Source organism: Limulus polyphemus, unplaced genomic scaffold (genome assembly GCF_000517525.1).
Source record: "Limulus polyphemus unplaced genomic scaffold, Limulus_polyphemus-2.1.2 Scaffold134, whole genome shotgun sequence".
Taxonomy (NCBI): Eukaryota; Metazoa; Arthropoda; class Merostomata; order Xiphosura; family Limulidae; genus Limulus; species Limulus polyphemus.
The window spans coordinates 519945-534500 of record NW_013665744.1 but is presented as its reverse complement, the minus strand read 5'-3'; the positions used below and the strand labels follow the sequence as shown (position 1 = coordinate 534500).

Below are 14556 nucleotides of genomic sequence, written 5' to 3'. Positions count from 1 at the left end.
ATGTGAATATGACTGAAAAATTTCATTTTTTTTGAAAAGGTGGTGTCTGTTTACTTGTGACCATGCGGTGTATATCTAGTATGTATAGAAATGTTATATTCACAGATACTTAAATGGAAAAATAAAGAGGAATCACTTGTGAAATAATATGTATGTTTATTTAAAAATGCTAAAGAGGAATGTCAAAATATAAAATAAAAAGAGTGTGTCAAGGAAGTAACAATGCTTAGAGAAAGGCTTATTTGAATCTTACATTTTCACATGGCTTTTTGTTTTTAAATAAATACATATTCACAACTGAATGAGCTAAAACCCAAGTTATAAGAAACAAATTACTTATTATTTAGAATTAAACAGTTTTACGTAATTCCTTAATCATTTTCTTTCCCATTTAGCAAATTCAAGAAAAACAATGCTTTTTTTTTATGTATATAGAATCTTAATTTATCAAACAGTCTTTAAAACTTTTTAGGCTTCTTTTAGCAAAAATTATAGCATCTATAATTTACTGGTTATATTTTTAATGTTCTTGTGATGATCAACACTTGTATTTCCAATTAAAATAAATATGCTGTGCTACCAAAAACATGAAAATAAACTTGAACTTAATAAAAGTATCAGAAAATGGTATAGGGCCATAAACCTAAATAATATTTTATTGTAAGAAGTGGGCATAATATGAAAGATCTTGTTTTACATTAATTTTTAGTGTTATAGCTTTTACCTTTTTTATGAAATTTCTAAATCAAAACCACAAATATAATTCTTTTAAAGAATGACTTAATTTGTTATTATAAGGACTTTAATCTGCAAACATCCTGTACTTTTTTGTTTTTTAAAATAATGATTCATTTTATATCCATAAATGCAGAATATTTTGAACTTGAGTTACTTTGCAACTGATGACATAAGTGTTTGTTAACTGAATATCACAAATTTACTTTTTTTATGGTACTAGTTGCTCAAACATCGCTGTATCGTAATAATGATACTTTACTTGATTTTTTGTTTTGATTATAATGCTTGAAAACCTGGTTTATTGTATAAATTAAATGGCACAAATTAGTAATAGAAAAAAATTAATAATAATTCCAGGGAATTCCTGTGCCAGGCATGGATGAAGGCTGAGAAGGCGACTAAAGCTCCCCATATTTTGTTGATGACTCGAAGATTCAATGATGTAAGATAGCATCTAACTTATACCTCTTTTGAAAAAGTTACGTGTAAGTTTGAACATTGGAACCAAACAATGCCATTTTTGTTTGTTACCAAAGTTTTCAGATTGGTTGATCTGCACAAATTGATACAATTATTTCATATTAGTGGAATATGGTTCAGTATAGGTGTGTATCATAAGTTTAAATTTCAAACATTTTATTCTCTGCATTATCTATAGTTTCCCATTAGTAGCTTGAACATGCTGATATATCTCAAAATGATAATTATTTATGTATCTGGTTTGTTGCTGAAAATATTAGTTATGATATTTCTGTTAATAAATGTTACAGAGGCTCTGTACAAATTAAAAGAGTGAATCAATGTTGTGTGTTTTCATTAATATAAGTTTATTTTTATGTTGATATAGGTTAGTCGACTAGTTGTTTCAGAAATCATGAGAACACCAGAAATGTCCAGAAGGGTAGCAGTTATTGACAAATGGGCAGCAGTTGCTGACATCTGCCGATGTTTACACAACTTTAATGGAGTCCTCCAAATTTGTGCTGCTTTCATGAACAGTTCAGTGTTTCGACTTAAGAAGACCTGGGAGAAAGTTTCAAAAACAGTAAGGCTTAAATCTAATAGCCTCTGTTTTTCTTAAACTAATTTTAATAAATTTTTTTTCAAATATTTTTTTAAAATCACTATGCCCATTGGCCATAATTAATACCTTGCAGCAAAAAATTCCTCATGGAAAAACAATCATCACAAATCATTCCTTTATACAATTCTAAGCTTAAATTGACTTCCTTATAAAAGTTGTTTGAAATGAAAAATAAAACATGGAAAATTAAACAAAAAGTATCAAATACAGCCACAGAGTATAAAAAAGATGAGAAATAGATTTACAACTCAGTTCTTGTTTGCTGATTTTTTTTCATATTTAAATTGTTAATCAAGTAGATCAATTTGAAATATCTAGGTATAAAACAGTTATAAGCTTGAAATGAAGAAAAGGGAGAAATATAAGATATATAAAGTCAAAAATACGGTTAATTTTATTATTTGAATTCTTTGGCAATATATGAATCATAGTTTGGAACAAATTTCCAGTTATGATGTCCTAAACAAATACATAGTTATTAATTTATTTCAAATATTGAAAGTTAACTGATGCTCATCTTTGACTAGTTGTGTTGTTTTTACTAAAATGCTTGTAATTTATTTCCACGTGGGATGGAATAAATAATAGTTTTGGTGAGATTTCCGATATCTGGCTCTTGATTTCTAATCAGATTAGATTTAGATATTTTCAGATAGAATGGTAAATGTCACCATTAATATTAAAAATATAGGATAGTAAATGTCACCATTAATATTAAAAATACACTGCTGGCATGAGCTATCAAATTTATTACTGTATAGTATTAAACTAGTTACTTTGTCATGGATTTTTGAAAATTTAATAAGAATGTATATGATAGTGAGCATCCATTGAAAGCTGAATAAAAATAATGTAGCACATGGGTTGTGTAAGACAGAGCTTTAGAATCCTGATTCTCCATTGAGGGAGTTGTTTGGTTGTGCTTGCCATTCCTGTCACTGCCACTACTGTGATCACCTGTGGCATATAATGGGCAACACAATGGGTGGATGTGATGTTTATTTTCACTGCATCACTATCTGTATTATAACTCCTTTGACTACCAGGGCTCCCACTCTTTAATACCAAAGAAGATCCTAAGTTCACAAGCTAGTAAAAAAGAACCAACATCCTCAATAATGCAATATCTAATATGTGTGACACAGATGTAAGTAACATCATGCTTGCATAATATTTTGAGATAGTCTGTTGATGGAAATGCTGTCTGATTATCCAATTCAAACATTGTCATCATGCCAAGTTGCTAGTGCATAACATAAAAATCTGAAACGTACGTCATTCTCTCACATTAAAAACATCAATAACAACAGGGGCACATGATCAGAACTTCTGCAACAAATGGCAACAGATCTTTGAAAACACCTCCTTAGAATTCGTGAATATCACTAAAACCTTCTGTTGATATTCTAGATAAAGAAATTTCCCACTATTATCACCTGTACAATCCTTCGCTGGAAGAACGAGAAGAATTACAAAAATCTACAAAGAGAACTGATACATTTCTTCTTAAAAAGAATAACAAAAATCAGCTTCCTACCAATAATATCAATTCAAAAAGCACTTCTAACAACACTATTTCGAACTCTCTTCTTTGTCATAAAGAAACTACCATAACATTAAGCAGTCTACCAGAAACTATCCCTTCATCTCAAAATAAACAGCCTAAAAAAACGTTTAAAAAACTATCCTCTAATATGCATGAGTCTTCTCAAACAAACAAATCTGTTGAAAATAACAGTGACCTCATAAAATGGACAGATAATGATGAACAATTCCAACATATCTCTAATATTGTTAATCTTTCAGACATAACTTTCTCTGAAGCAGAACTCAGTCTCCTTAGTAAAGGTCTTAACTTCTGCCCAAATAACAGTTATGTTAATGAGCCCGAACTTCTTTCTGACCTTTATGAATTCTCTAGAAAACTAAGACTTTTCAAATTTTTTCACAACAAACCCCACCCTACTGAAAATCAACATACACCAAACCTTAAAGAAAAGTCTTTATGGATAACTCCACCAAACAGAGAACCACGTTTAAAGAGTTATATTAAAGCAGTAGAAAATGACATAATACAGACCTTAAAATCTTCCAAGCAATGTTCTAATAATATTATTCAAAATAAAAGAAGTGCTTTAAACAATCTTAAATCGAACAACAATATCATAATCAAGCCAGCAGACAAGGGTGGAGCTATTGTTATTCTTAACAAAGATGACTATATCACGGAAGGTAACCGGCAACTAGACGACTGAAAAAACTCTCACACGATCCTACAACTCAGTTTATTAAGACCATAACTGATAAGCTTAAAGAACTCCTCCAAAACAATAAAATTAACAGAGACCTTTCAGTATTTGATACCCACACAAGCTTTTCTTGGTAGATTTTATCTCTTACCCAAAATACATAAACCGAACAATCCTGGCCGACCCATAATTTCTAATATAAACATGGCTACTGAAAAGCTGTCTGCTTTTGTTGACCAACACATAAAATGTATTCCCTGTACCCTCCCTTCTAACATAAAGGATACTACTCACTTTCATAATATCATAGAAGATATTAATACTAACCGACAGTTACCACCCATTAGTCTTTGCACGATGGATGTTTCTTCCCTTTACACCAGTATTCCACATGATGAAGGACTACAAACACTGAAGTCCACAATAAACCTTTCTAACCAATCAGAATCTCAAACAATAATTGATCTTGCCAGCCAGGTTGTAACTCTGAACACCTTCGAATTCAGTAACGAGCATTACATTCAGGTTAAATGTACTGCAATGAGTACCAAAATGGCTCTCACTTATGCCAACATTTTTATGGCTCATAGTGAAAACCAGCTTTTGCAACTAAGCCCTGTAAAACCTCATACATGGAAACATTACATAGACGACATATTTTGCATTTGGACAGCCGGTCTTAAATCACTTAAAGAATTTACCTCACATGCAAACTCTTTTCACAAAACAATCAAGTTTATCTGTGATTACTTGCCTACCTACTAAGTTAAGTTTCTTGATGTCACTGTTTTTCTAAAAAATGGAATTTTACACACTGACTTGTACAAAAAACCTACAGATAGACAACAATACCTTCACTATAAAAACTGTCACCCCTCTCACACTAAATGAAACATTACCTGCAGTCAAGCCCTTAGAATAAAGAAAATATGTTCAGATGAAACAGACTACAGAAAACACATCAAGGATCTAAAACAAGACATGTTACAAAGAGGATATAAAGATATCAGAAATGACATACAAATTGAAAGGGCTAACAGCACTCAGTGGAAAAACATCCTAAATCAGAGCAATACAAAACTTCCAAATATAATTCCAGAAATGTTTCACATTCTGAAAAACATTTTCATCGCCTACGATCAACGATCATCTTAAAAAGCAGAACTCTAAAAAATATCCTTGTTCACACTAAAGTGCATTACATCCCACCCAAAAATTTCTGTCGTCCATGTAATAAATCCCATTGTCAAACCTGCAAGTTCATAAAAACCACTGACTCATTTTCTAACAAGCACAATTAAGGAAACTTTAAAATATTCAAAGAAATCACTTGTGAAACAAAAAGACCATTTACCTTATACGCTGTAAAAAATACAATTACCAATACGTAGGACATACATAAACAACTCTTAGAATGTTTCAACAACCATAAATCTTCTATTAACACTGAAAAAGATCTCCCTGTTGCTCAACATATTTAACCAACCCGGTCATTTCATTAATAATGTTACTCTCATTGGCATTGAAACAGGATTCAAAACTAAAACAAACAGAGAACTAAAAGAAGTTTATTGGATTGCTAATCTAAACACTGTTCAACCTTTCGGAATTAATCTAGAACCTGGAATCAGTGACCTCTTTTCATTGGTTTCATCTCTGTCAGAAAAATAATTTTTATTCTTTGCTTATTTTTTCATGTAATGTGAATGCTGAATTTCCTAAAACTTACTATTTATTTAAGATAATTTTTATAAATTGATTAGCATCTATTTTCAATCAGTCTCCAGGTGTCACCTTTATTTTACTTAAACACTTAATTATAGTTTTAAATATACACATATTTAATCATTTCTAAAGTAAAATATCCCTTACACTTTTGCCATTGGCTACATTGTATCAGAAATAAGACATTTAGAACAGTACATAGAGAAATAGACTAAACATTTCATGGAAAACTGGATGACCTTCATGACGTCACTAAACTTCTTTTATATATATATATATATATATATCACTCATTCAATTACACCACCATTCCCAGTTTGCCCCTGAAGCAGAAAGGTCCACCTCTTGAAAGTGCTCAGGTTATAGGGTTTTTATTCATTTACATCTGTAGTAATTAAGGTGACTTTCCAAAAAGCATTATTAACAATGAAGCCTGTATGAACCAATGATATGAGCTGAATTTGGTGACATCTAATTAACAATGTGTTTTTGAAAAAAATGTGTTTCTAATCTTTCAGACCAAACAAACTGTAGATAAACTACAAACACTGGTGTCTGCTGATGGGAGATTTAGAAACATGAGAGATGCACTTCACAGGTAAACGTTATTCTGTCATTTTTATTACACAGTTCATTTATCTTTAATGTATAGCTAAAGGGACAGATCTGTATCTGTGCTTAATCATCTCTGTTTATAGCTTCATGTACCAGCCAAATGCTGTATCTAATGCTTAAACATTTGTAAGACCAATAAATTTAAAAAAAGACACAAAAAGTAGAATTCTGGTTTTATTTTTCATTCAATTTATAAATGTACTAAAACTTATCTAGAAGTAGGACATTGATTATAACAATAATGTTTGGCTAGTAGTTACAACACCAGAGTTTATTACATTAGAAACACTTAAATGAACATGGTTTGTTGGCATAACCAAGTATTAATGTTGGTGACAACTGTGGCTGTTATTTTCATATTTGGCCCGGCATGGGCAGGTGGTCAAGGCTCTCGACTCACAATCTGCGGGTCACGGGTTCGAATCCCCATCCCACCAAACATGCTTGCCCTATCAGCTGTGAGGGCATTATAATGTGATGGTCAATCCCACTATTTGTTGGTAAAATAGCTGACTTCCCTCTAGTCTTACACTGCTGAATTAGGGACGGCTAGGGCAGATAGCTCTTGTGTAGCTTTGCATGAAATTCATAACAAACAATCTTCATATTACACTAAACATTTTTTTAATAATATTCCCCTTTTTAATACCATCTTCAGAATTTAGCAGTAGTGAGCTATAGATGATGCACATTTCTTAACATATTTGGATCCAGTTGCATCATTTCATGGTTTTATATAATAACAATTGTGAGTTTGAGCAAATTGATGTTACTATTATACTTCAAAAGATGAAAGTGCATTCTGATAGTGTTTTAGTAGCTTAAGTTTGTAAATTATCAATGACTTTCTTGATTTTGGGGCTGCCCCGAACACATCCAGTGTGCACTCTTTATTTGTTAAGCTGCTAACATAGTAAGGTAGATTTTAAAAAGTTCAATGTTGAATAAACGTTTATGAATAAAAAAAAAAAGGGAAACTGATGTTACAGATATATTTACTTCTTGATAGAACACTTGATTTGTAGGGTTTGGAGAATATGAAATCATTAACTTTAACAATTAATTTCTTTAATTATCTTTTAATTAAAGTAAATAAGCTGTTGTATGCAAATAGATGATATTTGATAATGTTTTGCAGGTGTGACCCTCCTTGTATCCCTTACTTAGGAATGTACCTGACAGATCTTTCCTTTATTGAAGAAGGAACCCCAAACTTCACTGATGATGGCTTGCTAAACTTTTCCAAGATGAGGATGGTAATTTTTGAAAATTTCTGTTTTTAAAGATGCTAATTTTCAGGTTAATTCTTTCTGTACTGGTGGTGTGTCATTGATAACCCATGACATTTCCTTTTCACAATGTAGTTACTTAACAGAATTGTATGAATCTTATTAGAAACTTACCAAATAGTATGTAAATGCAGACTGAAGAATTTCTTATAATTTGATTTACTTTTTTTCTCTCATTCATTTTGTAAACTATCAAATTTCCAAAATTTTGTTGTGAGAAACTGTTTTGAAAGACCATTAAAAATACTTCCTTTTGTCATAGAATTTCAGTTTATTTTTGACCAGAGAGTTCTGTTTTTGGTTTCAAGTTGATTGATGTTCATTAAAATATTTATTTTAATATTTGTTTTGTCAATTGAGTATTCACCACTTCAAGCTATAAAAATCCCCCACCAGTGGCACAGCGGTATGTCTGCAGACTTACGACGTTAGAATCCGGGTTTCGATACCCGTGGTGGGCAGAGCACAGATAGCCCTTGTGTAGCTTTGTGCATAATTAAAAACAAACAATCAAGCTATAAATCATAAAAAAATCATGGCAAAAACTGACAAAGATTTATCAGTGATCTATTTTCAAAGTTTTTATTCATTAGTGATTGTTCAGACCACACGCTGTGACATCATAAAAAGAGTGAAAATGAAGAAATGTAATAATAACACCTCAAACTGAGAAGGAAAGTTACTAGAGAAACAAGACATGGCTAACTGTATTTTCAAGAGATGATTGTTTCTTAGCAAATATAAACCTACTATGCTTTGGGATGGGCAAAATAATTTAAAAAAAAAACCAGTAAATGGGTTGTTTACAGGTAGGACTTCTCAGAGCTGAGCAGAAATTTACTTTTAAACATGTTTGCATTTTTGGGGCAAAGTACATAAAATAAATGTTACAAAACGACAAAATATCAGTTATAAAATATTTTTGAGTTAATTTGTTGAAATGGAGTTAGAAAAGTAACAAACACCTTCAAACCCATTGTCTGGTTTGTCTAATTTATTGTTGTGGTCTTTGCACTAAATTGTTCATTGTGTTGCATTAAAATGTTCATAATTCATATCATTTAAAGCTTTCTTTGCCATTTGATAAAATCATACCACTGACATTGAGCATAAAGATTTTAGTGCATGAATAAAAATAACCTATCAGCATATTTAACCTTCTAAGTCTGCTTCAAGTTTTTTGAAATATCTGTTTTGTTTTGAAACTCAGTTATCATTAGACCAGGTTTTCACTAATAAAAATATAATAAGCTTATTATCCAAAACATAAAATGGAGAAGCAGTAGCTGTAAATTTTCAAGCTTCTATAGTTAGAAGTAAGGAATGATTTTATTTATTGAGGATTTTTTTCTCATGATATAGTGGACAAAACAGTTGGTAAGTTATGAAACATTTGAGTAAGGAATACATTTCTTTACACCGAACGTAATTATTCATAACTATAAGTTGTTAATTTATTATGGAGGAATGCTTGTAATTATGGTACCAGAGAAAGGTTAACAGCATATGCCTATACAAGCTACAAACATGTAAAAAAATATCAAAATTTACATCACATGTAGTGTTTTACTTGCTCTTATGACATTCGAAAACATTGCTTAATTTTGTTAGTAATTATTGTTCATTAATTAGTATGTGAATAACATTTCTTAACTAAAATATAAAATTTTATAAGTGATCCATATTTTCATTCCATTCTTCTAGGTTGCACACGTCATCCGAGAGATTAGACACTTCCAGCAGACTCCTTACAAAATTGAAATGAATCCAAAGGTAAATATGTTGGATTCATATTGATCACGGTTTTCCTTGGTACCATATCAATAGTTTTTAAAAACTTGACAGTTTTATTTATTTTTTCTGTCCATAAACACGTATATAATGACACTGTGTATATAATGATAAATTCAGCCTTCAAATATATTTATTCTTTAGCTTCACAGAATTTTTGCATTGTTTTACGGGAAACAAATCTTGTTTTTTATTTGCATCCAGTTCATTGATTATGCTTCTTCTTAAAACATCGTGTACTGTTCTAAGTTCCTGCAAAAGCTAATTGTTCAGGGTGAAATAAGATTTGTAGAAAATAATGAAAAATTTATACTACTGCATTTGACTTATTCTGTATGAAAGACTGTATGACATGCTGTTGATTAGCTGCCTGTAAAATAATACTGCCCTGCTAAATAAGAGGTATTTAGAGAAGATGGCACCAAAACCCTAGTGTTAATCGATTGGAAAATTTGTGGCACCAGTGGGAAATAACTACTACATTAGAAAAGCAAACATCGACAGATTGTAAAGATAAAATGAAAAGAAATACTATTTTATGTTCTTAAGTAAACTGTTAACACTTATTCCTGATTTATATATTTACTTTTGAATACAAATATAAAATGAAACCTAAACACAACTTTGATTTTTCATTCTTTCATGAAAACTTAATTTTTTAATACCCTTAACTCAGACTTTTGATTGTTATGTGTACAGACACGCCCACACAAATAAGTCCTTTTTTAAGCAGAAATGGAACTTTAAATTGATAGAAAATAAATAAAAACTGGGTAAATACATACATCTTAATAATCAGTATCATTACATAAATTAGTACTGTGTTGTGAAATTTTAGGTAGATTAGAATTATTGTTGGTTAATTCTGCTGTGTATATTGTTTACCAGAAGATTAACTTAAAAATTGCTTTAACACTTCCATGTTGATTTAGTTATGTCTGATAACAAGAAATCAAATTTAAACTGTTTTTGTAGTTAACTAACAACCAATTCCCCAAGGTATAAATAAGGCTGCATTAGGGAAAACTAAATAATTTAGCTAATAGTAAGAAGACTTAGAAAGATTTTAGTTTATATTATTTTAATGTGGAAGATTATTGGCCCATATTGTCCCATGTACATTGTTGATAGAATAACACAAGCAATCCCAGACAGAACAAAAGATATATGTAGCACTGCCATACTTCATGTATGTAATGTAAAGGGAATTTGTATTGAACTTGTATGAATATATGATTCTTGTATTTTGTTTATATAAACAGTATATTTCATTTCTAAGAAAAATATTGACACCTTTATGTATGATATAAGATTCTTCTGTGAAAACATATTAACGATCACGCAACTTGTACTGAAAGTATATGATACATATATCTTTCATACTTCTGTGAACTTTATATGGAAAATATATCACACTTACCTCTCAACTATGTGTTCAATATATGAGTTGTAACTCATAAAAACTAAAAATATAATTAGAGGATGCTTTATCACTGACCCATAAACTTTACTAAAACCAAATTCAGGTTGGCGAATATGAGAGCACTTATGTAAAATGTAATTTAAAATACAAAAGATCATATAAATTTAAATACTCTTTATTTTCACCAGTAACACTGTAAAGTAACATTTTCAGAATTGAGGAAACAAACCCAATTGTATGTTTCACAAATATACCATTTATTATGACCATGGTTTTGCCAGCAAAAGCATCATCATTCTTTAGCCGTGCACCCATTGACATTAAAGAAGAAAAGTGTTAGGCATGATTTTTGCATTGTTCTGCCATTCATCAATCTGAAAATATAATCATTTTTTTACACACATTTTTTATATTTAAAAAAATGCATGCCTGTAGGCTTAAGTTTTCACTGTAATTTTTTTATCTTATAATGATGCAGAGGTTGTGCCTAACATTCAACAGAACTTACTACATGAAATTTCAACTATCTAAGCATCATGCACAGGCTATCCAGACTTTGGTGATTTTTTTTACATTTCTATCTCCATCCTACAATATATATTTTCTCATTTTAATTCTCATCATCAAAATTACCCAGAACAAAATCTCTTATTCAAATACTTTCTATGTTGATTATAAGTATAGCCCCAAGATGTATTTTATACATAGAAGTTTGAAGTCATTCTGTAACTGGTGAAAGTAAACAGACTGTATTTAGTTTTTATTAATCAATATGAGACAAATATCTTAATTATCCTTATATTGTAAATTCATACATGTATTGACTCGTGTGTGTTTGTGTTTTATATGAAATATATGTTTGCTTCCTATGGGATGGAGTTTTTTTTACAGATAAATGAATAACCCTCTATTGTGGGCATTGTTAGAAACTCAGAGAAAAATGTCACTTAGATTGGGAACTGTTGCTTTAGAGATGAGTGTATTTGTCACGTGATTTAGTTAATAACATCATAAATCTATACAGACTTCAGAAGTTAATGTTCGGTTTGGTTATAGCATGCATCTCCTCTGTGATCAAGTAGAAATGTATTGCAATATACAATTAGAATTTAACAAAAACAAAACTTGTAAAACAAGAAGTTCAAGTTTGACTTGAAGAGTTGTATCACTTACTATGAGCTTCTCCTCTTGTCACATGTGTACAAAACATGATCAAATGAATCATACAATAATAAGTAACTTAGATATTCTAAATTTGTGAAATAGTTGCTCCTTAAAAAGCCAAAGTAAAGTAGAAACTTTTGTTTCAAAAGCTAAAAATATTTTTTATTTTTATTTTGCTTTCTGTATCTTAGATCATGCTGTTAGGAATACATTATAAAATGCTCAAACTAACCAAACTATATTGTGTAAACTTCTGAAACCTCTATTTTCTAGGTGACCAACTACTTTTTAGACCCAAACCACTTAATGAATGATGAAGAGCTGTATCAGATTTCACTATGCTTAGAGCCTCGTTTATCTCGGTTGTGTACTAAAATTACACCACTTCCAGCATCTTTTGGACTTTCCGGAAGTCATGGGACCTGAAAAAGATGTATAGTAGTATTAACTTTAAACATTATTTTATGAGTTGTTTTTTCGTGGCCAACCTCATTCCAGTTTAGTATTGATATTTTATTTTTTGTTGTTATAGTTCACTGTTAGTATAGAAAATGATGTTATACACGCTGTTTTATTTTGTATAAGAGGCCTTCAGTGCCAGTTTATACTCAGTATAATAGGTTTTTAGTCTAAGTTGTATCTGGATGATACTTTCTTGTCACTCCAGCCTTTCATGCCATTTTAGTTTCCTACACCTCTTTCCAAACCATTTGTAGAAGGAAAAATTATAAATGTTCAGTAATTAAATACTCAGTGTTCCAATTCACTCTGTGTGCCAAATTTGGCTTTATATAAATGAATAAATAAATATATATATAAATACACACACATATACACACACACACACACACACACACACACACACACATATGTATACATACAAACATATATGTATATATGTTGAATGTTTTATGAGCCCATTCTTTTTCTGTGTTATACCAACTGAAGTGAGTTACTGTATGGAAGACCTTGCAAAAGTTACTTATAAGTACTTATCATCCAGAACTTTTTTTGAAACTCAGGAAGATTGTTTCTTGTCTTCAAGATCTTTTGTTTTAGAGCAACTTAATGTGAAATTAACAAATATTCTGTGTAAATGGACAAAGAAATAGTGATTACTTTCTTGTAATATTTTTAACACCATTAAGAACCATTTCAACTTATTATTTGCTGATAAGCTTACATGTGGGGATAAAGAAACGGAAATCACATAGACACTTTTTTTTAACGTGTAACAATGTTAAGATTTGGTAGCTTATTATATATTGAAATATATTATTGTTATCATTTGTAGTCCATGGATTTCAAAAGTGAATGAACATGTAAAATACTACCCAATTCTTTTTTTTTTCTTCATTGAAGTTGCTGTTTACCATTTATGCACATTTTTCAATCAATTGCACTATAAAAATATGTGTATTACATGTGCTTATTGGAAAAGAAATACATATCATTCTAATGCACACTTTTTGTTGTTGTTGTTTCTAGCAGTATATATTACAAGGGGTAATTTTTACATAAATTACAGCTAAGAATATCTTTCACAAAAATAATGTATTAATCTATTGATGAATTGCATACTTACCTTAATGCTTATATCGGGAAAGTGGTTTTGGATGATCAGTATTTGTAGTGTAGTTTAAGATTCTCTTGCATACCTGTACTTCAGCATATACTTAAAAGTTTTTAGTTTATTCTTAAGAACTGCTAGATTTTGTACAGGATAATTAAGACCAATATATCAAGGAAGCAGCCTTGCTCAAAATAGACATTATGTCTGTTACTGTATGGCTTGTCTCTAAAGATTTTTATCAATTTGTAAGTAAACTTTAACCCAGCTTATAGTTATTGCCATTATAGAATAACATTTTGTATCACTATTTCATGAGAGTTGTTTATAGTTAACTGTGAATGACTATGTTTATGTGGTGTTCTCAGAATAATAATGTGTAGTTGAATAAGAAGATAATAGAAGTCGACAAGGTAAAAGATTTACCCCAATAGGAACTGAAAGGTTTGTACAATAAAGATATAACAGGTAGCTTGCTTGTTGTTTGGGGAAATTTATAGTAAGAAGCTTTTAATTTTATTTTTCTGCTACTACGTGATTTTGACATGTCTCTTTAAATTAATAAGTGAGACTAAATGTGTGTACTATTCATATAAAATTTAATTCAGACATAATATCTAACAGATAGTTTCAAAGTGAGGACAGTTGTGAGCTACAGCTTATTAATCGGGTATTAATTGTGTGTTGTCAAATGAATGTACTCACTTGATACACCATAAGACAGTTGGGTCTTATTGATAAGTTAGTTGTACTATAAAAATACTATTTTTTAGGGTGTATAGATTTCGGGAGGATTGCACAATATAGTGAAGCTGTAGCTATCGCAGTTGTAACATATCCTGATTTTGTTTTGGTTCATAATTCTGTTGATTAGGATACATATGTAGTTTTATGGAGTGTGTGCCTTC

The 14556-nt window shown here is 30.4% G+C and overlaps 1 protein-coding gene across 1 annotated transcript in view; it reads left to right on the top strand.

Annotated features, from left to right (window-relative positions):
- Positions 1 to 12844, top strand: part of LOC106473812 (ras-specific guanine nucleotide-releasing factor 2-like) — a 267598-nt gene extending 254754 nt beyond the window's left edge. The window contains exons 24-29 of the mRNA XM_022379257.1: positions 1096 to 1180; positions 1586 to 1783; positions 6315 to 6394; positions 7550 to 7667; positions 9405 to 9473; positions 12352 to 12844. Of these exons, the coding sequence (XP_022234965.1) occupies positions 1096 to 1180; positions 1586 to 1783; positions 6315 to 6394; positions 7550 to 7667; positions 9405 to 9473; positions 12352 to 12504 (703 nt within the window). The 3' untranslated portion in view covers positions 12505 to 12844. The remainder of the gene's footprint in view (positions 1 to 1095; positions 1181 to 1585; positions 1784 to 6314; positions 6395 to 7549; positions 7668 to 9404; positions 9474 to 12351) is intronic.
- Positions 12845 to 14556: the final 1712 nt, after the last annotated feature.